Source organism: Ahaetulla prasina, chromosome 12 (assembly GCF_028640845.1).
Source record: "Ahaetulla prasina isolate Xishuangbanna chromosome 12, ASM2864084v1, whole genome shotgun sequence".
Taxonomy (NCBI): Eukaryota; Metazoa; Chordata; class Lepidosauria; order Squamata; family Colubridae; genus Ahaetulla; species Ahaetulla prasina.
Window position 1 is genome coordinate 26,253,173 of NC_080550.1, and position 25,075 is coordinate 26,278,247.

Genomic DNA, 25,075 nt, shown 5'->3' on the forward strand with positions numbered 1-25,075 from the left:
TACTGCAACATGCCTGAGGTGGAGTTGCCCTTGGAGACCATCCTGAAGCTGCAACTGGCCCAGTGGCAGCAAAATGCTGGGTTCTTTGTCTTCACACCTTGTTAGAAGGAATCATAGCTCATAAAAGCTTCTGAAATTCTGTGTATGTGTGTGTGTGTTGGTGTGTGCAATTCCTTCAAGAGAGTTTATGCTGCCCCTGCCCAGCTGCAGCCTTCCAGACCCCTCACCCCCTTGAGCCAGCCAGGGCATCTACCTGGAGAGCCACTCGAAGGTGGGTGTTTGCCTGTTGTGCACACATTGAGGGGGGGGGGGTGAAGGGAGAGCTGGGCTCCCTTGCTGCTCTTTGGACCTGGGCCCTTATCTCCTCCTTGCTAGCCTTTTAATTCCTCAACTTCGGGGTGGGGATGGGGGGTCCGTGGCTATTGGGATCAGGAAAAGGGGGGTGCGCCGAGGGTCGAAGGGTGGCAGCAGTTGTGTGCCTTTGGGGCCTGTGCTGAGCAGGGAGCCCCACAGGCCTTCTGGCTTCTCCTGCCTGCACCGGCCTGGCCTGGGGCTCCTTCTGGAGAGGCCAAGCCAGGAGGGGGTTGTGTGAGCAGGAAAAGGAACCAGAACAGGCTGGGCCACTCTTCTTTGGGCAGGAGTCCCTCAAAAGCAGCTCCTTGAGGGCCATTATTTATTTATTTATTTATTATTTTAATTTATATACCGCCCTTCTCCCAAAGGACTCAGGGCGGTTTACAGCCAAATAAAACAACAAACACAAAAATTAAAAACATTTTAAAAAAACTAATTCAATTTGGCTAAGAAGAATTAAAACTCTAATAAAAAAACCCCATTAAAACTATTAGGCCAGCTCTGCGCGATGGAACAAAAATGTCTTCAGCTCGCGTCGGAAGGTCCGGACGTCAGGGAGTTGACGTATCCCTGGAGGCAGCTCGTTCCAGAGGGCTGCAAAGACCTGACTCTTCCCACCAGTGGTGAAATCTGAACCGGTTTGCCACCAGTTCCCTGGCTGCGCATTCGCATTACGCGACAAGGGCGCACCATGTGTGCATGGACAGTACATTTTACTCCGGAACCGGTAGTAAAAAGTGCTTTAAAAGGTAAAAAAAAGGTTCCGGTGATCACAGTTGTGGTGCACGGTCGTCAGAACTTTTTTTTTTTACTTTTTAAAAGCATTTTTTTTTTTTTAATTGAAAGAGTTTTATAAAAAAACAAAAACATTTTTCTCCCTTTTTTCCCCCTCCCTCCCAAAAAAACAAAAAACAAAAACAAAACACCCCCCTCCCTCCCCCACCCCCCGGCTTCCCGGGTCAATCACAAGGTAAAGTTATACATAAACCAAACATAGAATAAAATTTTCCCTTCCAATCCAAACAACCACATCCAAAGCTAAAAGCATTTTTAACCTCAGGTTCCGGAGAACCGGTAGTAAAAGTGCTTTAAAAGGTAAAAAGGTTCCGTGATCACAGTTGTGGTGCACGGTCGTCAGAACTTTTTTTTACTTTTAAAAGCATTTTTTTTTTTACTTTTAAAAGCATTTTTTTTTTTAATTGAAAGAGTTTTATAAAAAACAAAACAAAACATTTTTAAAAAACTAATTCAATTTGGCTAAGAAGAATTAAAACTCTAATAAAAACCCCCATTAAAACTATTAGGCCAGCCCTGCGCGATGGAACAAAAATGTCTTCAGCTCGCGTCGGAAGGTCCGGAGGTCAGGGAGTTGACTTATCCCTGGAGGCAGCTCGTTCCAGAGGGCAGGGGCCCCCACGGAGAAGGCCCTCCCCCTGGGGGTCGCCAGCCGACATTGTCTGACCGACGGCACCCTGAGGAGACCATCCCTATGGGAGCGCACTGGTCGATGGGAGGCCACTGGTAACAATCAGTTCACACATGGAGTGCTGGCACTGCACCAGGGAGTGGAAATCCACTCGGTGATCTCTTTCAGTGATCCTTCAGCTGAGGATGGTCCTCCGGGCTCAGCTGTGCTGTATCCATTCAGCCTGTCCTTGGGATCTTCCTCGAGTGAACAGAGCCAAGCTGTTTGCCGAGGGATCCCCGGAGTCCTGCAGAGCTGCCCCACCAGCTTTTGGGGGAGGCGATCCTTGGGGCCTGTGGTGAGCAGGAGCCCCACAGGCCTTCTGGCTTCTCCTGCCTGCACCGGCCTGGCCTGGGGCTCCTTCTGGAGAGGCCAAGCCAGGAGGGTTGTGTGAGCAGGAAAAAGGGAGTTCCAGCGTCTCCCTCCACTCCGCCCAGAAGGAGCATCCGGTTGTTTGTGCTGCATCATCTCCTGTTTCGGTTACTGCAACATGCCTGAGGTGGAGTTGCCCTTGGAGACCATCCTGAAGCTGCAACTGGCCCAGTGGCAGCAAAATGCTGGGTTCTTTGTCTTCACACCTTGTTAGAAGGAATCATAGCTCATAAAAGCTTCTGAAATTCTGTGTATGTGTGTGTGTGTTGGTGTGTGCAATTCCTTCAAGAGAGTTTATGTTGCCCCTGCCCAGCTGCAGCCTTCCAGAGGGCTGCAAAGACCTGACTCTTCCCACCAGTGGTGAAATCTGAACCGGTTTGCCACCAGTTCCCTGGCTGCGCATTCACATTACGCGACAAGGGCGCACCATGTGTGCACGGACAGTACATTTTACTCCGGAACCGGTAGTAAAAAGTGCTTTAAAAGGTAAAAAAAAGGTTCCGGTGATCACAGTTGTGGTGCACGGTCGTCAGAACTTTTTTTTTTTTACTTTTTAAAAGCATTTTTTTTTTTAATTGAAAGAGTTTTATAAAAAACAAAACAAAACAAAACAAAACAAAACATTTTTAAAAAAACTAATTCAATTTGGCTAAGAAAGATTAAAACTCTAATAAAAAACCCCCAATTAAAACTATTAGGCCAGCCCTGCGCGATGGAACAAAAATGTCTTCAGCTCGCGTCGGAAGGTCCGGAGGTCAGGGAGTTGACGTATCCCTGGAGGCAGCTCGTTCCAGAGGGCAGGGGCCCCCACGGAGAAGGCCCTCCCCCTGGGGGTCGCCAGCCGACATTGTCTGACCGACGGCACCCTGAGGAGACCATCCCTATGGGAGCGCACTGGTCGATGGGAGGCCACTGGTAACAATCAGTTCACACATGGAGTGCTGGCACTGCACCAGGGAGTGGAAATCCACTCGGTGATCTCTTTCAGTGATCCTTCAGCTGAGGATGGTCCTCCGGGCTCAGCTGTGCTGTATCCATTCAGCCTGTCCTTGGGATCTTCCTCGAGTGAACAGAGCCAAGCTGTTTGCCGAGGGATCCCCGGAGTCCTGCAGAGCTGCCCCACCAGCTTTTGGGGGAGGCGATCCTTGGGGCCTGTGCTAATTGTACAGGTATTTGATGTGATCTTGCTTAGCTTCACCTGCTGCTTCCTGTTTGTTAGGAAGCTTGTGATCCACTTACAAGTCTGTTCCGGTACCTGTAGCTGGGTTAGCTTAGTTAGAAGAATGTCTGGAATGATGGTATTGAATGCTGAACTAAAGTCTACAAAAGGACCCTTGCATAGGTCTTTGGAGACTCAAGATGTTGTAGGATGTAGTGCAGAGCCATATTAACAGCATCATCTGTTGATCTATTTGCTCGGTATGCAAATTGCAAGGGGTCTAACAGCGGATCCGTGATGGTTTTCAGGTAGGAAAGCACTAGCCTTTCAAAGGTTTTCATGACTACAGATGTTAAAGCAACTGGTCTGTAGTCATTCAGTTCCTTGATGGTGGGCTTCTTGGCACTGGGATGATGGTAGAGCGTTTGAAGCAAGAAGGAGTTATCTTGTCTGGGCCTGGAGCTTTTCCTGGCTTTTGTCTGTGAAATAGGTCCTGCACTTCCTTTTCTGTGATCACTAGGGTTGTGAACCCAATGAAATGGGGTCAGTTGTAGGAGGCTTGGCTGTTGTTGGTGTGTGCAATTCCTTCAAGAGAGTTTATGCTGCCCTGCCCAGCTGCAGCCTTCCAGAGGGCTGCAAAGACCTGACTCTTCCCACCAGTGGTGAAATCTGAACCGGTTTGCCACCAGTTCCCTGGCTGCGCATTCACATTACGCGACAAGGGCGCACCATGTGTGCACGGACAGTACATTTTACTCCGGAACCGGTAGTAAAAAGTGCTTTAAAAGGTAAAAAAAAGGTTCCGGTGATCACAGTTGTGGTGCACGGTCGTCAGAACTTTTTTTTACTTTTAAAAGCATTTTTTTTTTTAATTGAAAGAGTTTTATAAAAACAAAACATTTTTAAAAACTAATTCAATTTGGCTAAGAAGAATTAAAACTCTAATAAAACCCCATTAAAACTATTAGGCCAGCCCTGCGCGATGGAACAAAAATGTCTTCAGCTCGTCGGAAGGTCCGGAGGTCAGGAGTTGACTTATCCCTGAGGCAGCTCGTTCCAGAGGGCTGCAAAGACCTGACTCTTCCCACCAGTGGTGAAATCTGAACCGGTTTGCCACCAGTTCCCTGGCTGCGCATTCACATTACGCGACAAGGGCGCACCATGTGTGCACGGACAGTACATTTTACTCCGGAACCGGTAGTAAAAAGTGCTTTAAAAGGTAAAAAAAAGGTTCCGTGATCACAGTTGTGGTGCACGGTCGTCAGAACTTTTTTTTACTTTTAAAAGCATTTTTTTTTTTAATTGAAAGAGTTTTATAAAAAACAAAACAAAACATTTTTAAAAACTAATTCAATTTGGCTAAGAAGAATTAAAACTCTAATAAAACCCCATTAAAACTATTAGGCCAGCCCTGCGCGATGGAACAAAAATGTCTTCAGCTCGTCGGAAGGTCCGGAGGTCAGGAGTTGACTTATCCCTGAGGCAGCTCGTTCCAGAGGGCTGCAAAGACCTGACTCTTCCCACCAGTGGTGAAATCTGAACCGGTTTGCCACCAGTTCCCTGGCTGCGCATTCACATTACGCGACAAGGGCGCACCATGTGTGCACGGACAGTACATTTTACTCCGGAACCGGTAGTAAAAGTGCTTTAAAAGGTAAAAAGGTTCCGTGATCACAGTTGTGGTGCACGGTCGTCAGAACTTTTTTTTACTTTTAAAAGCATTTTTTTTTTTACTTTTAAAAGCATTTTTTTTTTTAATTGAAAGAGTTTTATAAAAACAAAACATTTTTAAAAACTAATTCAATTTGGCTAAGAAGAATTAAAACTCTAATAAAACCCCATTAAAACTATTAGGCCAGCCCTGCGCGATGGAACAAAAATGTCTTCAGCTCGTCGGAAGGTCCGGAGGTCAGGAGTTGACTTATCCCTGAGGCAGCTCGTTCCAGAGGGCTGCAAAGACCTGACTCTTCCCACCAGTGGTGAAATCTGAACCGGTTTGCCACCAGTTCCCTGGCTGCGCATTCACATTACGCGACAAGGGCGCACCATGTGTGCACGGACAGTACATTTTACTCCGGAACCGGTAGTAAAAAGTGCTTTAAAAGGTAAAAAAAAGGTTCCGGTGATCACAGTTGTGGTGCACGGTCGTCAGAACTTTTTTTTACTTTTAAAAGCATTTTTTTTTTTACTTTTAAAAGCATTTTTTTTTTTACTTTTAAAAGCATTTTTTTTTTTACTTTTAAAAGCATTTTTTTTTTTACTTTTAAAAGCATTTTTTTTTTTAATTGAAAGAGTTTTATAAAAAACAAAACAAAACATTTTTAAAAACTAATTCAATTTGGCTAAGAAGAATTAAAACTCTAATAAAACCCCATTAAAACTATTAGGCCAGCCCTGCGCGATGGAACAAAAATGTCTTCAGCTCGTCGGAAGGTCCGGAGGTCAGGAGTTGACTTATCCCTGAGGCAGCTCGTTCCAGAGGGCTGCAAAGACCTGACTCTTCCCACCAGTGGTGAAATCTGAACCGGTTTGCCACCAGTTCCCTGGCTGCGCATTCACATTACGCGACAAGGGCGCACCATGTGTGCACGGACAGTACATTTTACTCCGGAACCGGTAGTAAAAGTGCTTTAAAAGGTAAAAAGGTTCCGTGATCACAGTTGTGGTGCACGGTCGTCAGAACTTTTTTTTACTTTTAAAAGCATTTTTTTTTTTACTTTTAAAAGCATTTTTTTTTTTACTTTTAAAAGCATTTTTTTTTTTAATTGAAAGAGTTTTATAAAAACAAAACATTTTTAAAAACTAATTCAATTTGGCTAAGAAGAATTAAAACTCTAATAAAACCCCATTAAAACTATTAGGCCAGCCCTGCGCGATGGAACAAAAATGTCTTCAGCTCGTCGGAAGGTCCGGAGGTCAGGAGTTGACTTATCCCTGAGGCAGCTCGTTTACAATCTCCCCAGGAGGCTTCCGGCAAGCAGAGTCAGTGAGTGTCTGCTTAGTGACAGATATTCTGGCCCAATTGTGGTCGCAAGTCGAAGACTCCCTGTGCACCTTTGCCTTTTAAGGAGAAAATTGTGGCTTATCTTTGGGCAGATCATTACAAGGTGCTCTGCTCAGGTTAGTTACCAAATCCCTCCTTCATGGCCTCCTTGACTGACGTTACCCCCAAGGAACAAGAATGGGGCCCATCTGTCCACCAGCCCCGAAGGAAGGAGCTTCCAAATCATCCACACGCAAACAATTTAGCTTGGATTTTGGTTGGCTTGTCTTGGGGTAGAAACCAAGGGCCCCAATTCTCCGGAATGGCCGAGTGCCTCAAAGGGAATTGTGCTGGTTGTGTCTCTGTTAACTTAAAGTCAGCTCTAGTTTTGACCCCCAGGTCTCCTTGTATTTTCGAGGGGGAGCCCTGCAGAAACCAGCTGGAGACAAGCTGGGTCTTCTGAATAGAATAGAATAGAATTTTTATTGGCCAAGTGTGATTGGACACACAAGGAATTTGTCTTGGTGCATATGTTCTCAGTGTACATAAAAGAAAAGATACATTCATCAAGGTACAACATTTACAACACAATTGATGGTCAATATATCAATATAAATCATAAGGATTGCCAGCAACAAAGTTACAGTCATACAGTCATAAGTGGAAAGAGATTGGTGATGGGAACGATGAGAAGATTAATAGTAGTGCAGATTTAGTGAATAGTTTGACAGTGTTGAGGGAATTGAGCCCCATTCCAGAGGCTGACCCCTTTGTCTTCCCCAGAGAAGCTGTACCGTTCCAAGGGTCCGGAGCTGAGGCGTTCCCTCTTCTCCCTCAAGCAGCTTTTCCAGGTGAGGCTCAGCCGGCCGGCCGGCCCTGCCAACATCCCTGCCTGCCTGAGGCCTTGGCGGGAGATGCCAAGGGATGGGGCAGCCCAGCCCAATGGAAGCAGTGCTTCAGGGGAGTCTTTCAGGTTTTGCATCTCGGCTGCAGGATGACAAGGATCTGGTGCCCGAGTTTGTGAACTCCGAAGGGCTGACGTGTCTCGTCTCAGTGGGAGCTGAAGCTGACCAGAACTACCAGAACTACATCTTGCGGGGTGAGTCTGACTGAGCGGCTGAACTGGCCCAGGGGGCGGCCAGGCCCGGGAGCAAAGGGAGCGCTTCCCTGCATGTCCCGGGCATCCCTTGCCCCTCTTTCTACCTCACTGCCTCCCGTAGAGGGAGGAGCAGATGCTCTTGGGGAGGCAGGATCCTGGCTAAATTGGGGGGAGTCAGAAGCCCCTGGGAGAGAGGAGGGGTTGTCCCTATGGTTCTCTTCCAGCAATGTCTTTCGGCTGCCCCCTGGTGGAGAACTGAATGAACAACCAGCCACTTGTGGGCAGGGGGAGGGGCGGGGGAAGAGCCTCGATCCAGTGGGGAGGACCCCCTGCTATTTCTGCCTCCCTTTCTGAGAAAGGCTGCTGGCGCTCTGCAGCTTCCTATGTTTCCAGGGCATGTGCCCCCCTCCTGCTCCCCAACACATCCTCTTTGGGTGCAGTAACAAAGCAGGAAGAGGCAAGGTAGACTTTAGGTGTCTGATTGAGCACAGAGGGGGCTGTCCGATCCATCCCCCTCCCATGGTCCCCAAGTGTGGGAAGCGCCACCTTCGCCCAGGGACTCTACTGCGCTTCTCTGCAAGCATCCGCAGTGGCTTCCTTGGTCGCCCCCCCCCTCCAAGCTATGCATTTGCAAAAGACTCACTGGTCATGGGCTGCACTCCATGGCCAGTGAGGGGCCAAGGCCCATGGGGAACCTCTACCTCACAGAGCCAAAGGCCCTGAGGTTTTCACCTTTGTTTTGGAATTTAGCCCTTTTTTCACCTGGGTCCTCCTGTGAGGCAGCAGGAAGCGGATGGGGGTGGGCTTTGCAAAGGAGGGCTTCGGGCTGCATGTTCTGCAGAAGTCCACCCCACCGGCAGGCAATGCCCAGCAATTGAGCAGCCTGGTCCACCCCTTCCTCCCCCAAGTGCCGCTGGGGCTCCCATGGGACCGCTCTTCTCCCCCCCTTGCAGCTCTCAGCCAGATCATGCTGTTTGTGGACGGAATGATGGGGGTGATCCAGCATCCAGAGACAGTGCAGTGGCTCTACACCTTGACGGGCAGCCTGGTGAGTGAAGATGCCGGCTGAGGACGCTCGGGTTGTCCTTAGCTGTCTCATGAATGCCCTCCCCAGCAGCTCTGGAAGGTGAACTGGGCAAGGAAAGAAGGGTGGCTCAGCTCATCCTGTCTGCTGCCTGAGTGGCTGGAGAGCCCAGAGCACCTGCACTTCCGTGGCCGGGCCCTTCAGCTGGCACCTGAAAGGACATTGTCCAGGGAGCAAGGACCTCTCCACATGTCACCTCCACCAAGAGCATCCCTGAACCGGGTGGCCCTCGGGATCATTCAGACCTTCAGGCAGAATCCCAGCTCCCGGGGCAGTCAGGAGAGGAGGGTCAGAGGAGGGAGCTCAGAGAAGACATCAGGGAAAGGTCTCTTCACCTGCTTGAAGCGCTGGGCGTGTATCTCTCCTGCTCACCCCAGCAATGGGCATGGTTGGCACGCTTCAAGGTGCCCATCTCTACAGCCCTCGTACTCTTTGCCAGGGAAGGCTGGCTCGTTTGGCATACGTGGTTTCCCTCTCCTTCCCCTAGTACCGCCTGGTGGTGAAGACGGCCCTGAAGCTGCTCCTGGTCTTTGTGGAGTTCACCGAGTCCAATGCCCAGCTGCTGATCCAGGCTGTGGGGACTGTAGAGCAGGTCAGAGGTGAGCGCAGGGCCGAGCTGCTGACTTGGCAGGTGGCTGAGTCGAGTCAAGCCTGGTGCTTCCTGGTTTCTCCTTGGAAAGGGCCAACCTCTAGTCTCATCAGGCAAACCATTTTTGGTGGCCCCCAAGGACCGCGAGATGCAGGCTGTCTCTCTGTGGGAGAAAGAAGAGGGGCCTGGCACGTCTCTCGGAACCGAAGACGTTCTGCCTTAAGTGGTGATGAAAGCAGCTGGGAGATCGTCCTCTGTTCCTTACTTGCTGCCTTTCAGGTGCCTTTCCGTGGTCTCGCCTTGTGGCCATCCTGGAGCAGAAGAGCGGGGCTGACACTGAGCTACAGGTGTTTGCAATGACCCTCATCAACAAGGTGAGGGGAGGCAGGACGTGCAGGTGGCACCTCCTGGGATGGGCGGCTGTGCCCGGCTAATGGTTGTGTCCTGTTGGGGCTTGCAGACGTTGGCTGCCCTCCCTGACCAAGACTCCTTCTACGACGTGACAGATTGTCTGGAGCAGCAGGGCATGGAGCGGCTCGTCCAGGCACACCTGGCCAGCAGGGGCACGGACCCGGATCTGAGGCAGCAACTTGCCCTCTATGAGGTGAGGGCCCACAGAGGGAGGCCCTTGGCAGGAGTCGCCTCTGGCCACCTTGCTGCCTGCCTGTGCCCGCTTGCTTGCTGACCGGCTCTCTGATCCGCAGAATGCCCTGAAGGAGGAGGATGGGGCAGAAGAGCCTCTGCTGGGCACCCGTGCCAAGGAGCGGCGGAGAGGGGACGAGGGCCGGCAGGGGGCCCGGCGCTCCTTCCTCAGTGCTGTGGGCCAGGAGGAGGACAGAGGTGCCACTGTTGCTGCAGATGCCTTTCCGGGCCTGGAGGGAGAGAGCTGTGAGCAGCCGTGAGTTGGGCGTGGGGCATGGATGGGGGGCCCACTCCATCTGTCTTGGCCACTGGACTCCCGTCCCGCATGTCCTCCTAAGGCTGCCATGCTGAACCACTAATCTGGCTCTTGTTGGGGCCCACAAAGCCGGGCCTCCCTGGCAAGTGGCCAGTCTGCTGCAGCTCTTCCCCTCCCTCCCTTCCAGGCCCAGCTCGAAGGGCTCCTACAGCAGCACCTCCTGCATGCAACTCTCTGCGCCACTGGCCCCCGTGGAAGGAGAGCAGCTGGCTGGCCTGGGCGAGAGGAGCATTTTCAAGTAGGTCCCGGCTAGGCGGCCAAGAGGACTGGAGGAGCCTCTGTTGAGATGGGGGGGGGCGGTGGGGGGGGACTTGCAGGTGTGGGAGGTTTGCCCAGAGGTCTTCCTGGGTCTTTCCTGGGCAGGGACCCATCTCTGCAATTAGTCCTTGTCAACAGACGGGAGGTTCCGGGTGCCTCTCTGTGTGGGGGACACACAGAGCTCGCTGTTCTCAAGCAGATGGTGCTGGGGCAGCCTTGGCCCTCAGCTGCAGGTTGTGGGAGAGGAAGAGGCTCGGCTCTTGCAGCTGGCAGCGCATGGCCACCGGTGGCTAATCTGGCCCTTTCTGCCTCTTGGGGACACGGCTCCCAGGGTCAGGGAGGATGGCATGTGATGCACAGAGGTGGCCCCAGAGTCAGCCCCCTCCTTCCCAAGCACCGCTCTCTGTCTTTTGGGCTGCTTCCCTCGTCACTGGGTTGGCGCGCGCCAGAGGGCTGTGTGCAGAGGACCTTCAGGGTGGGTTGAGAAGCAGGTGGCGGCGGGTCTGTTCTCTTTCTAGCTGCTCTGAGCTTCTCTCAGCTCTCTTGCTCTCTGCAGCACCTGCCCGGCTTAAATGCTATTTCCTCTTCCAGACTTCACGAAACAGCCTCTGCTTGGTAAGTGACAGCCTGCGTGTGGTGTGCAGTGGTGTAAGTCAGTGAGGGCTTGCGTGTCGTGGCTGCCTCTGCTCGATAAAAGACGGCCTGTGTGTGGTGGGTGGGTGGGTGGGCGGCGTTGAGCCACCCTCCCTGCCAGCAGTGCCGGTTTCTTGGCAAGAAATTCCCCGGTTGGCCTTTGGGGATGCTTGTGGCTCAGTTGCCCGCTCTGGCTGCCAGGAGCCCGAGGCAGCTGCTTGGCTGGGCTGGGGTCTTGGGGCCATCAGCTTCCACCCCTCAGAATTAGATGGGAAGGGGGTCCCCGTGTCCCATCCGTTCCACAAGGGGGCGCCTCTACTTTTATCCGGGGAGACCTCCGTTCCTGCTTTGGGTGACGGTTCGTTGCAGAATCCAAGCAGGGGGTATCTTGGCATGATGGCCATTCTGATTGCGATTCCTTCCAGAAAGTGCCCCTCCCCCCCTCCCCCGCTGCATGTCTCTCTTGCCTTTGGGGCTGGCTTGGCCGAGCTTGTGGCTTGGTGCAGAGACCCCACTAGCATTAACTCCCTTTTTCTCCCAGGCAAGAGGAAGCCCCCCCGGTATGTGGGGACAAGCCCATTCTGAGGCTGTTTGAGTAAGTACGGAGTGGCGTGTGCACCCCTGGCCAGGCTGAGGGTCTGGATAGAGCTGGAGCTGGCCTGCCAAGCCAGAGGCTCCTGTTCCCTTCCTGGTCCTGGGTCCAGTGGTTTAGCTGGGATCCATTTCCAGCTCACATTATTTAACTCCTCCACTTGCCAGTCTGAGCCCCCCCCCCCTCCTTCCCTCCGGGTCCCCTCTCTCTGTAGGCAGAAATAGCCCCCCTGGGAGACCTGGGCAGTTTCTGCCACTTGTTTTGGATCCGCCTTGAGGCAAGCCTAGAAAACCGACTTCCTTCCAGCTGGCAGCAAGAGCTTGAAGCCAAAACTATTTGGGCCAGGTGGCCATTCCTTGCCCACGGCCTTGCGCGGAGGGCTGTGCAAACAGGCCACTGGCCAGCCGTGTGAAAGGTCGCTGGTCAGCCATTGCTTACTTAGGCAGGATGACCTGATAAGACACAGATGTGTATAAAATGGAAAACTTTGGTCTGATCCTGAGACCCACCGTTGCATTTTATTTGGGATCTGGAGTGCTGTTAGAGAGCCATTGGGGCCAGGCTGGTGCATAACGCTCCTCCTCTTCTTTCCTCCCGCACATGACCTCCGCATGGGCCATTTGCCCAGCATCTTCCCTCCTGCCCACCTGCAAATTCTTCAACTATCTGGTAAATGCCCCTTGCCTGTTCACAGGGAGACCCTTAATAAAAAAAAACAAAAAAACACCTGAAAAATAGTGCCTTGACAAACCAGGATTGAAACTCATTTCAAAAGTGAAAGCAAGCAGCCCGGAGGCAGATTTTCTTGCAGCCTTTTCTCAGTTAAAGAAAAGTGGGAGCATTTTGCTTTGGTGCACTTAGCCCCCCTTAGTGCCCAGGGTCACAGGTGGTAACTCCCGGTGGGTTTAGCCTCCTCTAAGACCTGAGCCAGAAGATGGGCTCAATCTCAAAGGATCCTTTTTCTGGATTTCAGGGAAGTTGGGAACCCATGGCTAAAATAGATTCCCTGCCCCTGAGCCATGGGGTATAAACAGTTGTTTTTTCAAGTTCATACAGTGGTGCCGATACTAAAACGCCGGGCTTTGTGTGTTGTGCACACATTGATTTATCATAGAGCAAGCTGGGGACGTGAAGATCAGTCTCTGGAATGAGAGGTGACCGTTTAATGTACGGCTTGTGCTACCCCAGGCAATGTCACCAGAGGAGGGAATAGGGTGGGCGAGGCCCAGCATGGCAGTTACATGCATTGTGCAAGGCCACATACAGTTGATAATCAAGTAAATGAGGGATTTCTGGAGAAAGAAGTCAGCTGCTAGGTCTAGCCTATCTCAGGGGAAGGGAAGCAGCCTGGATCTCCTCTTGGGGATCTGAGGCTCCTAGATTTGAATCCCGACTCCCATCTGGATGGCTTAGTGATCGTTATTCTGGTGCAAAGCTCTGAGGGGGATAGAGAGATTTGGCTGGCACAGCAGGTATGTTTCAGAACCGGAGCATGAAACAGAAAGGCCCCAGTGACAGCCCCCAGGCAGTAGAGAAGGGAGTCAGGGCTGTGGAAGGGCTGTGGGGAGCACGTCTGGGGCAACACCAGGGGTGAAATGCTCCCGGTTCGGACCGGATCAGCCAATCTGGTAGCAATGGCGGCGGGTGGTTCGGAGAACCGGTAGCAAAAATCCCCGGGGGGCCCCCATGGCCAGCTGAGCCACGCAATTGTCAGAGGCTTTTTTTTTTTTACTTTTAAAAGCATTTTTTAAAAGGTAAAAAAGATGAAGCCTGCTAGGCAAAAAATGGGGGGATGGGGGGTTTGTTTGAGAGAGAGAGAGAAAGAAAGAAAAAGAAAGAAAGAAAGAAAGAAAGAAAGAAAGAAAGAAAGAAAGAAAGAAAGAAAGAAAGAAAGAAAGAAAAGGAGAGAGGAAGGAAGGGAGGGAGGGAAAGAAAAGGAAAGGAAGGAAGGACTATAAACCTGGCACTAGATCAGAGGATAATCCAGGGCTGGAAGGGACCTGGAGGTCATCTAGTCCAACCCTGCTCCAGCAGGACATTGTTAGTGAGTTTCTGTCTTTGTGATCCCCCAATCATGTAGCCACGCCCACCCAGTCACATGACACACACATCCCACCAAGCCACGGCCACCAAACCATGCCCACAGAACCAGTAAGAAAGAAAATTTAGATGGCCTTGCACACACACAGCCTTAGGCTCCCTCCCAGTCCCTCTTCCCTTCAGGAAACCAGACCACGGATGGCGCATGATGGGCGGGGCTGAGCGATGAGCAGGTGGGCTTTGGGTAGGGCTGCCATGCAAAGGGCCAGGCCAGGTTTGTCCGGCCTGGAGTCCAGTCTGAAGTGACCAAGAGGGTCAGAAGGCAAATGGCCTGAGGAGAGAGAGAAGCAGCTCCTGCCCAAACGGGAGGGTCGCTGGACATTAGGAGGCGTCCGAGCTCCCTTTCTGTGCTTCAGGCAGAATGGGAGAAGAGAAGGGCTGCGCTTGGCAGGAGGACCTCGTAAAGCCACCGAGGAAAGAGCGCGAAAAGCTTACGGGAACAAGATTGTGGGTCTCTCCCTTGCTACTCTCGGTCTCCCCATCGGTCCTGTGGCATTCAGGGCGGGGCAGGTGGCAGCCCCTGTGCCTCAAGGCCTTTGAGGAAGACCTCCTCTTCAAGGGACCCCCACCCACCTCTGGCTGGGAGGAAATGAGCAGCCTCGCCAAGTGGCATCCAGCAGGTCTGTGGGTCTCCGTTTTTTGTGCCCGGAGGCAGAAGGGCCAGGAGGGCTCCCCTCTCTCTTTCCCTGGCATTCCCCACTCATGGCCTTAGACCCAGAAGCTCTTTTGGCCTCCGTCACACTGAGCCTCTCGGCAGTGCCGGACCTTCTGGCTGTCTCTGAGAGGTCACCGAGCCTCTTTGAGGCCTGAAGCCCTGGGTTCAACACTCGGGGGCAGTCGGTTGGATTGGTCCTCTTTACAAAGGAAGGCAGGCTGCCAGTCCCCACTGCAGCCGGGAGAGGACGGAGGGCAGGTGAAGAGATCTGGGCAGGACAGGGCAGCCCCACAGCAAACCCGAAAATCAGCTGGAGCCACCCAATGGCCAAGACAGCCCCAATGGAAGCTGCACATCGAGGCATCTTCCGTGGCCCACCTGCCTGTCTTCAAGTGGGGCAGTGGAGCAGCCCAGCTTTGGAGTGCAGCACCTTGTGTCATCCTTCGGCTGCCTCACCTGTGGGAGGACACTCAGTTGTCCTTGCATGAGGGCGAGCAGGACAACTGGATTCCCTAAGACAGGAATTACACCTGAAACAGAGAATCTCAGATCCTTGATATTCTTTTCTGTATCTTAGCTTACAGCTTAACTGTTACTGCTAACCTTTATGGGCAACGTTTATTGTTTTGAGGCCAGCTGAGTTCTTCTATGTGTTTTCATATTATCATAAAGTTATAAGGGACCACAAAGGTTATCCAGTCCAGTTCCCAGCTGAATGCAAGGTATACTGCAGCAACTCTGACAGATGAGCATCTGGCCTTTGTTTGAAAGCAAATGTCCCAGAAGAGCCCACCATCTCATGTGGCCGTCTGTTCCACTGCCAGACAACTTGTGAACTCAGGAAGTTCTCCTGATGTCCAGGATGGAGCTCCTTCCTCACAGCTTTCACCCTCTGGCTCTAGTCCTCTTCTCTGGGCCAAGAGGAAATACACCCCCTCTCCCTTTGGTGCCACAAAGGGCTCCTGCTGTCTTCTCTGTCGGCTGAAGGTAGCAAGTTCTTTCCTACTGTCTTCCTGGGATTTGGAAGCATCATGGTGGCCTTCACTCGTCGTCGTCCTTACGCCCACAACTGGACATTGGACTTCCTGAAATCTGGACCTAGCCCTCCTGATCATGATCCCTAGGTGGCATTTGCCTCTCGCGGCTACGAGGCGCTGCTGGGCTCAGTTTAACTTGGGGTCAGCGGAGACACCCAGACCCCTTTTACCTGGACTTCTCTTGAGGCAGGTCTCTCCTGGTCTTGTGCCTCCCCAGATGGGGATTTTTATATTTTTCCCATTAAATTCCATCCTATCAATTTCACCCCTACTCAAGCCTCTTCGGATCTTTTTGAACCTTTAAGCATCCCTCTGTCGACAGAGTTACCCACCCGCCCTGCTTTGTACCCTGGGCAGACTTTGAGGCCTCCTTGACTCTCTCGTCCAAGTCCTTGATAGCCAGAGCCCTCTGATGTGCTGGGCAATGAGTCCTCCCCAACAGAGGCTCTTTTGATGCTGTGGCGCAACTCCAGGGGTCACAGACTTCCTTTAAACCTGTGTTAGTATCAGTGGCTACAGGAGGGAAATTCCTTGCCTTGGGGAGGTTGGCCTTGGCTTGGCCTTGGAGTTCCAAAAACCACCAGCAATGGTCATCCCTTGGAAAAACAGGGGAGTCTTGATCCTCAAAATAGGCCTGTTTGTAGCATCTGCCTTTGGAGGGTGTTCCTGTGTAAATGTTCATAGAAAGTCAAGAGGGGCTGGCAGGGTTGGCCGGCCCTCTCTTGCTCAGCAACTGCATGTATGACTGGCAAGAGAGCTCATGATTGTGGCACTGTCCGCTGGACGCAATGGTGACGGTGTCCGCAATGCAGTGGTGTGGAGTGTCCTCTTCTCTTGCAGAGCCCGTTTTTTAGAAAACCTGGCTGCCTCTCAGAAAGAGAAGATCAGTGCCATCACCCGGGGACGAGCAGAAGTTCTTGCTGAAGCGGTTTCAAGCACTGAGCAAGTGGCCCCAGGTAGCGTGGCGGGGTGCAGGGGGAGCCTCGTTTGTGGCACAGCTTGTCCCTTCCTTGGTTCAGTTCTCTTCTGCTTGGCCTTTTCCTCTTTTAGTGCCCCTTTCTGCCACAGGGAGGCAGAGTGAAGGACAAAACGGAAACGCCAACGGGAAAGAGCCCAGCTCAGAGCCTGGTTTGGATCGCGAGGAGGGCAGGGAGAATGTGTCCCCCAAGGATGCCCCTCTAAGCCACCTCTTTGACACCTCCTGCATCTTGGGCCCAGACCCAGAATGTGCCCCGGGTGGCATCAGTGGGGCTCTCGAGAGCAGCAATGCTTCTGTGAAGAGAAAACTGATGCTCGACATGCTGTTCGCTAATAAGAGCCCGCCAGGCACGGAGAGGACGCTGCTCTCAGATCAAGGCATGGAAGAGACGGGGAGGATGGGGCACCGGGAAGAGGAGAGCCAGGAGAGGATGGGGCAACAGACCGAATCTTGGGCCCTCCCCTTGCAAAGCCAGTTCAGTGTTGAAGCTGAAATCAGTCTGAAGAGCCTGGACAGGGCTCAAGTAATGGGAGGTCCACTGGTGCTTGCTTCTCAACCTCTGAAGATCCAGGATCTGGACTTCTCAGACCTGTGTGAGGAGGAAGATTTTGATGTACAAGAAGCAAAGGTGGTGGCCAAGACAGCCTTGCCCCACATGGCTTTGGGAGCAAGTGAGGACCTGGCTCCTCCTCCCATTCCCGGTTGTGCTCCACCTCCTCCGGCTCCGCCTCCCCCAGCTGGCATACCTGGTCCACCCCCTCCGCCTCCATTCGGCAGCCCCCTTGGGGGAGAAGCCAGCTCCCCTGCAAAGAAAAAGAAGACCGTCAAGCTCTTCTGGAAGGAGCTGAAAGACATAGATGGCCCTGCCTGGAAAAGTCGGTTTGGGCAGGTTACTCTGTGGGCATCCCTGGAGAAGGTCGAGATTGACTCCGCTAAGCTGGAACATCTCTTTGAGTCCAGGGCAAAGGAGGCTCCGAGTTCCAAGGTAAGTTGCTGCATGAGGTTCAAACTTGGCATATCAAAGCTTTCCTCTGGCTAAGAAAACATAAAATAACAGAGTTGGAAAGGATCTTGGAGGTCTTCCAGTCCAAGCCCTTGCTCAAGCAGGAGACCCCAGACCAGTCTGGACAAATGGTTGTCCAACCTCATCTTGAAAACCTCCAGTGATGGAGCACCTACAACCTCTGAAGGCAAGTCTCTCCACTGGTTAATTGTTCTTATCGTCAGGAAATCTCTCCTTAGTTCTAGGTTGGATCTCACCTTGATAATTTTCCATTCATTGCTTGTCTTGCCTTCTGGTGCTTTAGAAAATAGGTTGACCTCTGTGACAGTCCCTCAAATATTAGAAGACTATACCATGTTGTCACCATCTTTCTCTTTGTTAGACTAGACCTACCTTGTTGGATAGAGGCCAGTGCTCAAGTGTATCAAGATCCTTCTGGATCTTGATCCTATCTTTTAAAGCGTTGGCTATTCCCCCTAGCTTGGTTTCATCTGCAAATTGGGTAGGTTCTCCTCCCCTCCCCTAACCTAGATCATTTATGAAAACGCTGAAGAGTACTGGGGCTAAGACAGAATCTTGAGAACAGCAGCTGTCCTGACATCACTTCCCATCTTGGAAATGTGAGCTGCTCCTCATCTTCAACCTTCTCCTGTGGCCATTGCATGGGCTCAAAATGCAAGGGTAAAAGAAACTGCTGTTTCCCCTCCCCCCATTTCCCTGTCTTTTCCACAGCAGCTTCCCACCAGTCCTTGGGCTCACTGCCCACAGGGGTTCTGCGTAGAGAGCTTTGCAGATCTTTGGGCTGCTGTGCTTTTGAGCTGCAGATAGAGCAGACCTCTTCTGATCTAGCTGGTCCTTGTTTGGGTCGGGCCATGGAAAGGTTTCTTTCTCTTGCTCCGGGCATTTGGGCATAAATGCTGGTGTTGATAAAGAAGTAGAGCAGTTGTGGCACAGGGTGACTTTTGCCTCAGCCTGGCAGATGCCTTCCCTTTTAGACTTCAGGGCCTTGCTTGTCCTGGCCTCAGCTCTGCATCCTCAGGAGCCTCTGAGTTTCTTGACTTACAATGGTGGAGTTTGCAAAAACGTACCTGGGTTTCTTTCTTACAAGGGACTTATCAAAACAAATATGGATAAAGGTGCTCCCGGATCCTGTGTTTCATCTGTTCCAATTCTGCTGTTCCCCTTTTAGAAAGCTGTAGACGGAAGGAAGGTGATTGTGATCCTGGATCCCAAGAGGAGCAATGCCATCAATATTGGCTTGACGGTGTTGCCTCCCATCCACGTCATCAAGACGGCCATTCTCAACTTCGATGAGTTTGCAATCAATAAGGAAGGGATTGAGGTGAGAAGGGATTTCCTGGGGTGCCTTTGGATGGTTGTCCTCGGTGCTTCAGAAACCTTCTATGCAGGAGAACATCAGGAGCCTCGGATGGATCTGAAGGAGGTTTTGACTAACCTTAGTCCCTCTGGCTTTTTTGTTTAACCAGAAAATATTGACAATGGTTCCCACAGACGAGGAGAAGCAGAAGATCCAGGAGGCCCAACTGGCAAACCCGAATCTCCCTCTGGGGTCAGCTGAGCAATTCCTGCTCACACTCTCCTCCATCACAGAGCTCCCTGCTCGCCTCCAGCTGTGGGCTTTCAAGCTGGACTACGAAGCCCTGGAGAAGGTACTTGTGCAGATCCCGGATTGTCCAGGAGGAAAGGGGCGCACAGCTGGACTTCAGGGCGACCCTCTCTGCTAGCTTGCGTGAAGAATCTCCTGGTTAGTAAGGAAGGGCAAGTCCAGGTATCAATCTGGCAACCGAGCATCCCTATTAATACGAGGCATTCGTGTGGCATTGCGGTCTGCTGTAATCGGTAGGTTTGGAGATGGGGATGTCACTCCACGCATTGAGTGTCTGACCAGATGGTTCTCTTCTGAACCTTCCCTCTCCTTCCCTTCAGGGTTTCCCTTTCCGGGAGGGTTTTATTTATTTTATTGATCAAATGTATTTGCCGCCCATCCTGAGATTCAGGAAATTCTGAGGTGGAACCCTCTTTATTTTCTTCTCTTCAGGAAATTGTAGAGCCTCTGTTCGATCTGAAGCTGGGCATGGAGCAACTAGCCAAAAACCAGACCTTCAGGTGTATTCTGGCCACCCTTCTAGCCATGGGCAACCTCCTGAACGGCTCCCAGGTGAAGAATGACATGGCTGTCTTCTAGGAAAGTCTCGTGCCAGGTGTCAGACCTGCCCCAGTCTGATCACCTAGGAAAGTAAAACTCTCGACTCCATTTGGCTGAAGTGAAAAGGCACTTTTACTAAGAGACACTGATTGCAATAGTCAAGCGGAATCTAAAATCTAAACCCCTGTCTTCCCCTAGCCCTCTCCCCCCCCCAACATTATCCGCCCATGTGTAGCCAATCCAGCACCACCAAGCTGTTTTGGGAAACACTGAGGTGTTTGTGCTGATGAAATTCCACTCTCAGGATATACAGTCTTGAAGACGTCAGCACTAGCATGAACTGGATTCCAAACCTCTCTGTTCTTCCTCACATGTCAATTCCCCCTCCCAATTTCCCATCATAAAGATACACAGCTTTATTATTATTTTATTATTATTATTTATTTGATTTTTATACCGCCCTTCTCCCGAAGGACTCAGGGCGGTGTACAGGCAACAATAAAATACAGACACTACAGTATACAATTTAAAATGCAAGTTAAAAAACTTATTATAATTAGCCTAGAACTTTAAAAATTTATAAAAACCAAAACCCCATTTAAAATTAGTAAAAAATTTAAAATCGATAAAATTTATGTAATTTAAAATTTAAGCCAGCCCCACGCGAATGAAAAGATGTGTCTTCAGTTCGCGGCGGAAGGTCCGAAGGTCAGGTATTTGGCGTAAGCCCGGGGGAAGTTCGTTCCAAAGTGTGGGAGCCCCGACAGAGAAGGCCCTTCCCCTGGGGGCCGCCAGCCGACATTGCTTGGCGGACGGCACCCTGAGGAGTCCCTCTCTGTGAGAGCGTACGGATCGGTGGGAGGCATACGGTAATAAACAATAAGGGTTTATTGCCCACTTGTTCCCCCCTCCCTTCTCCGATTGATGGCAGAACGCCAGCAAGGCACCAAGCTGACACCTAGCCCTGCCCAAGGCCAAGGCATTGGATCAGAATGTACCTGGAGATGACCAAAGCACACCTTTTCCCGCCTTTTTCCCTATCTGCTCTAGGAAGGTCTCTGGGATTGGGGGCTGGTTTCTAAGACGGGACGCTAGGCCAAAGCCTGCCCAGGTGTCCCTCCTATAGCCTGCTCCTTTGAGTCCTTTTTAAAGTCCTTTTAACACATCCAGGCTCAAAATAGGACCGCCTGAGGGCCACCCAGGACAGAACTTCTGCTCTTTGTGGACTGTCTCTGGACAGGCTTCCCGTCCATCACAGGAGGAAAGAACCTCTTCTCTTCCTGGCACTTACAAGGTTCTGCATTTCAGAGTCGAGGGTTTGAGCTCAGCTATCTGGCCAAAGTGTCGGAGGTAAAAGACACCGTCCACCGACAGAGCCTCCTGCACCACCTGTGCCACTTCGTGGTGGCAGAGTTCCCAGCCACCACAGACCTCTACTCGGAGATCGCTGCCCTCACCCGCTGTGCCAAGGTGAAGGGATTTCCTTCCCTCGTTTTGCACCCGGGAGGCTGAGTTTGGGTGCTGAGGTTCAGCCCAAATCCCACAGGGGCGGCACATCTACAGCTCTCGTCTTATCTCCTCAGGTGGATTTTGAGGAGCTGGCAGCAAGTCTCCTGCAGCTGGAGCGCCGGTGCAAAGCCTCCTGGGAGCACCTGAAGGCCATTGCAAAACACGAGTGCAAGCCAGCACTCAAGAGCAAGCTGCTGGATTTTCTGCAGGCCAGTACAGAGAAAATGGGACTCCTTAAGATCGTCCACCGGCGGGTGTTGAACAGGTCAGAGTCTCTAGATGGTCCGAGTCCTGCCGGATGAGTAATGGCCGGTCCCCTCTCGCTCATCAAGAAGGGCCTCTGTTGTGTGTATGGCCATAAACAAAGCAGTGTTCCGCTCAGTGTCAGATCCAGTTTCCCACAAGAGAAGGGGTCACGGGCAACCAGGAGACAGCTGAGCTTCCTTTAAGTGGAACTGATCCCTGGATTGGCCACATTACAGCAAGATGACGGCACTGGGTTGCGACCCCGAGGCATCCAACATAAAGGGCCGGGTCGGCCAGGCTGGAGGGAATGAAGGAGCTGAAGGCAAAGCTCCTCAGAGTCCACTGTTTCCCCAGTGTGCGGCTGGACTGTGTGGCAGACCGTTGCCTGTTCTGGGAGGTTCATTCTGGAAAGGGTCGGGTCTCCCATGGGACTTCCAGACTGGAGCATCCTGGGGAAAACGAATGCCCAAATATTTCAGGAACGGGCAGTACAGTTTTGCACATCCCTGAGGTGAAACTATCCCACCCTTAAAGACCCCCTGATCCAGAAAACAGCCCCACCCCCAATGGCATAGCTAGAATTTGACCAGGTGGTTCAGTGTCTGGGTACAAAGGGGAGTCTTGAATTGCCTGCCTCACCTGCTGGCCACTGCACGGACCTCGCCACCCTTGGTGGGACTTGCAGACACTGGACAGGTTCGGATCAGGGCTGTCTCTGGATGGAAGCTGGGATGCCCCCAGAGGAAGGCCAGGGGAAGCCAAGGACATGGCCTCGAGAGAGTGTGGGGCCAGCAGAAGCCGTAGCCTTACGAAGACAACCACGCTGCTTGCTCTCCCTGCTCAGGTGCCCCATTGGAACAAACTGCTGTCACCCCCCCTCCCTCCTCCTTTTCTTGGTGCGTTTGTTCAATTTGGTGATTTGCTTATTTTGTAGTAATTGCTCATTTAATGTTAAGTTGCTGAGTATCTAATTTTAAAAAGACCTTTATCATGCTTGGAAGCTGAAAGATGAGATGGGAATCTAGTCTGGAATGATGAGAGACCAACCAGGCTGTCCCGGGAGGGAATTTCTGCCCAAGGGCTGCAGTCTTCCTTTCCAAGGGGGAGGGCAGCGTTTTTGCTTTTCTGCTGATCCATGCATCCTTCAGTTCAGCCCCCTCTGGAGGGGTTCAGGCCCAGTCTGGGTTTGGCATCATTCAATCTGTTCGGGGTCCCCGGAGGTCCTTCCTAGGGACGAGGGTGAGTGGACACACACGAGCAGATTCCTGCAGTGCCAACTACAATTTGTAGCTTCATAGTGCTTTCCAGCCCTCTCCAAGCGGTTTTCAGAGTCAGCCTCTTGCCCCCAACAATCTGGGTCCTCATTTTACCCACCTCATAAGGATGGAAAGCTGAGTCAGTCTTTGAGTGTCAGTTTTGGAAGACAGTTTTTTTTCTTCTTCTTCCTAACTGCCACATGGGAGTTAGGAATTTAGCCTGGGAAATTGGGAGGGGTTTTTTGTTGGAACGTTAGAAAGTTAGTCATAACGGCATTCCGTATTCAAGGACACTTTTGCCTGCATTGGCTGGAGACTGCCTGGAGATTGTATCCAGTTGAAGGTGAAGAGTTGATTGGGATATGTGATGAACTTGTGGATGTGGGGCAGGGCTGTGAACTGTTAGCTGGGTGGAGAAAACCTGGAAGCTTTCAGATTTGGGTTTTCCCAGATGTGCCAATATGACATCTCTAATAAATTGGAACTTTGAGGAAGCTCGGGCCTCAGAGTTTTATTTCGTTGGGGGTGTTCCTTGGAACCCTGACAGTGAGAGTCGAACTGCCGAACTGCGGCAATCAGCAGAAGTAGCCTGCAGTACTGCACTCTAACCACTGTGCCACCGAGGCTCAGGCTTTCTCTCTCTCTCTCTCTCTCAAGGTTCCGCTTGTTTCTCCTGTTCCTGGGTTACGACGCACACTCGGCGCAGAACATGAGGGTTACCAGCTTCTGCCGGCTCCTGCGGGAGTTTGCCCTGGAGTACCACACGTGCCGAGAGCGTGTCCTGCAGCAGCAGAAGAAGCGGGCGGCCTATCGGGAGAGGAACAAGACACGGGGCAGGATGATTACTGAGGTGAGCCATCCAAGGTTGCTCAAAACGTTCTGTCTGAGTCCAGCAAGCCACACAAAAAGAGGCGATCCACCTGCGTCCTCTCCCCTCCTCTGGGAGGCCTTACGGTTGCCAAGAACAGAGGAAGGAGGAAGAGCCACCATGGGGATTGCGTCCTTGGGTATCTTCTCTCTTTGCAGATGGAGAAGTTTGCTGCAGCTAGCAAGACCGAAGACAGCTGTGCCCCTCATGCTGTGCTATCAGCCAGCCCAGAGCAAAAGGACGAAGCCAGCCATAAAGACATGACCAGTTTGCTCGTCTCCCCAGCAGAAGGCCCTGGCCATCGCTCTCGCACCAGCAGAGGTAGGAACTACTGTGTTTCCCCGAAAATAAGACCCTGACTTATACTTTTTTGAACCCTGAAATAAGCGCTTGGCCTTATTGCCATGCGCTCAAAAACCCGATTGGGCTTATTATCAGGAGATGTCTTATTTGGGAGAAACAGAGAAGCCCTGGGGCAGCTGGGGCAGGATTTGGCCTGGGCCGCCTCCTGAGCAGGGCTCCCTTTTCTGGGCTCTCTGGCAGCTGCTAGCAATCCCTGTCCCCCTTTCAGGTCCTTCTGGACGCCTCCGGTTTTCTCCTCTCTCTCCCCCTCCGTAACTGCCAGCATTACTAAAGGTCCTCCTGTATTCCCCTGCTGCCCTCCCTCTCCTCCTGTGGCGTCTGATCCAGACAGATCTTAAGTCCTGTTAGCTGAATTAGTAAGAGCTCAGTGCTGTGACCCTGGAGTGGCGACAGGCAGTGGGGCCAGGCCTTCCTGCGAATTGAATGATGATGCACAAGGCGGCCTGTGCTGCCCTTATCAGAGGGCAGAGAAGCATCCTGGTGCAAAGGGCCACACAAGGAGCTCATTCCCACTCTCTATCTGGCTTTCTGCAGAGCAACAATCCAAGTGTGCGCTTGTAGCCTTCTGTGGCTTTTCTTTAGCCAGGGACCTTCTGCAGATCTGTTGAGAGGAACCCCCTGACCCCTGGGCGTGCCCATACAAGTGTGCTTCCTCTGTTTCCAGATGTTGGGCTCTTATTTAAGGGGAGCCTCTTTCTCACAACAGAATCAGGCCCAGGGCGGATTGCTCGAACCCTTCACCCAATTGGTTGCCACAAGTTTCACCCGGGTTATCTTTAGATGATAGCACATCCTGGAGATGGGGGTCAGCAAGGCAGAGGAAGGAGGCATCCCCAGGGCAGACGAAGCCTCATCTGCTGAAGGATGGGGCCAAAGAGACCCACCTAGGGTTCTGGGAAAGTTTGAAGTTAATTGGGGGGGGGGGTGGCTGAAAAGTGCACTGAAGTTACGTGGAGAGACATGTGAGCTAGCTCAACACCCCCCCACACACACACACCCCCTCGCAGAAGCAGGTCAGCAACTCCCTCCACCCCTCAGGAGTTTTTCCATTTAGGTGCTGGGAAGCAGAGTCCCGCCGGAGGGTCCACCCCGCAGGAGGAAGCTGCTGGCTCTCTCGAGGATGCTTCTGAGGAGATCATGAACCGCCTGGTCAAGTCTGTGACCCAGAGGTCTCCTGCACGCTCAGGCCCGGCCAAAGAGCGCCGGCGGTCACGCGGGAACAGGAAGTCCTGTAAGTGTTGCCTGCGCTGTCACTTTGGTGGAGCCCAGACGTGGCTTCTTTCTTGGAGTGGGCAACTGATGTGGAAGACAGGAGTGGGAGGAGAGGTCTCCCCCCCCCTCCCCCC

General features: G+C 52.0%; 1 protein-coding gene across 8 annotated transcripts in view; it reads left to right on the forward strand.

Annotated features, from left to right (window-relative positions):
* Positions 1–25,075, forward strand: part of FHOD1 (formin homology 2 domain containing 1) — a 45,368-nt gene that overhangs the window by 19,524 nt on the left and 769 nt on the right. For 3 of the 8 annotated variants that reach the window (XM_058154817.1, XM_058154816.1, XM_058154824.1), the window contains 20 exons: positions 7,117–7,184; positions 7,327–7,432; positions 8,386–8,480; positions 9,004–9,115; positions 9,385–9,479; positions 9,566–9,709; positions 9,810–10,003; positions 10,191–10,301; positions 10,913–10,936; positions 11,496–11,549; positions 16,179–16,294; positions 16,389–17,302; positions 18,510–18,662; positions 18,808–18,990; positions 19,380–19,499; positions 20,796–20,957; positions 21,071–21,261; positions 23,156–23,348; positions 23,525–23,687; positions 24,784–24,960. In XM_058154817.1, the coding sequence (XP_058010800.1) occupies positions 7,117–7,184; positions 7,327–7,432; positions 8,386–8,480; positions 9,004–9,115; positions 9,385–9,479; positions 9,566–9,709; positions 9,810–10,003; positions 10,191–10,301; positions 10,913–10,936; positions 11,496–11,549; positions 16,179–16,294; positions 16,389–17,302; positions 18,510–18,662; positions 18,808–18,990; positions 19,380–19,499; positions 20,796–20,957; positions 21,071–21,261; positions 23,156–23,348; positions 23,525–23,687; positions 24,784–24,960 (3,375 nt within the window). Of the gene's footprint in view, positions 1–180; positions 272–2,294; positions 2,319–7,116; positions 7,185–7,326; positions 7,433–8,385; positions 8,481–9,003; positions 9,116–9,384; positions 9,480–9,565; positions 9,710–9,809; positions 10,004–10,190; positions 10,302–10,912; positions 10,937–11,495; positions 11,550–16,178; positions 16,295–16,388; positions 17,303–18,509; positions 18,663–18,807; positions 18,991–19,379; positions 19,500–20,795; positions 20,958–21,070; positions 21,262–23,155; positions 23,349–23,524; positions 23,688–24,783; positions 24,961–25,075 lie in introns of those variants that run through there. The other 5 variants (XM_058154819.1, XM_058154820.1, XM_058154822.1 and 2 more) reach the window with 5 other exon arrangements.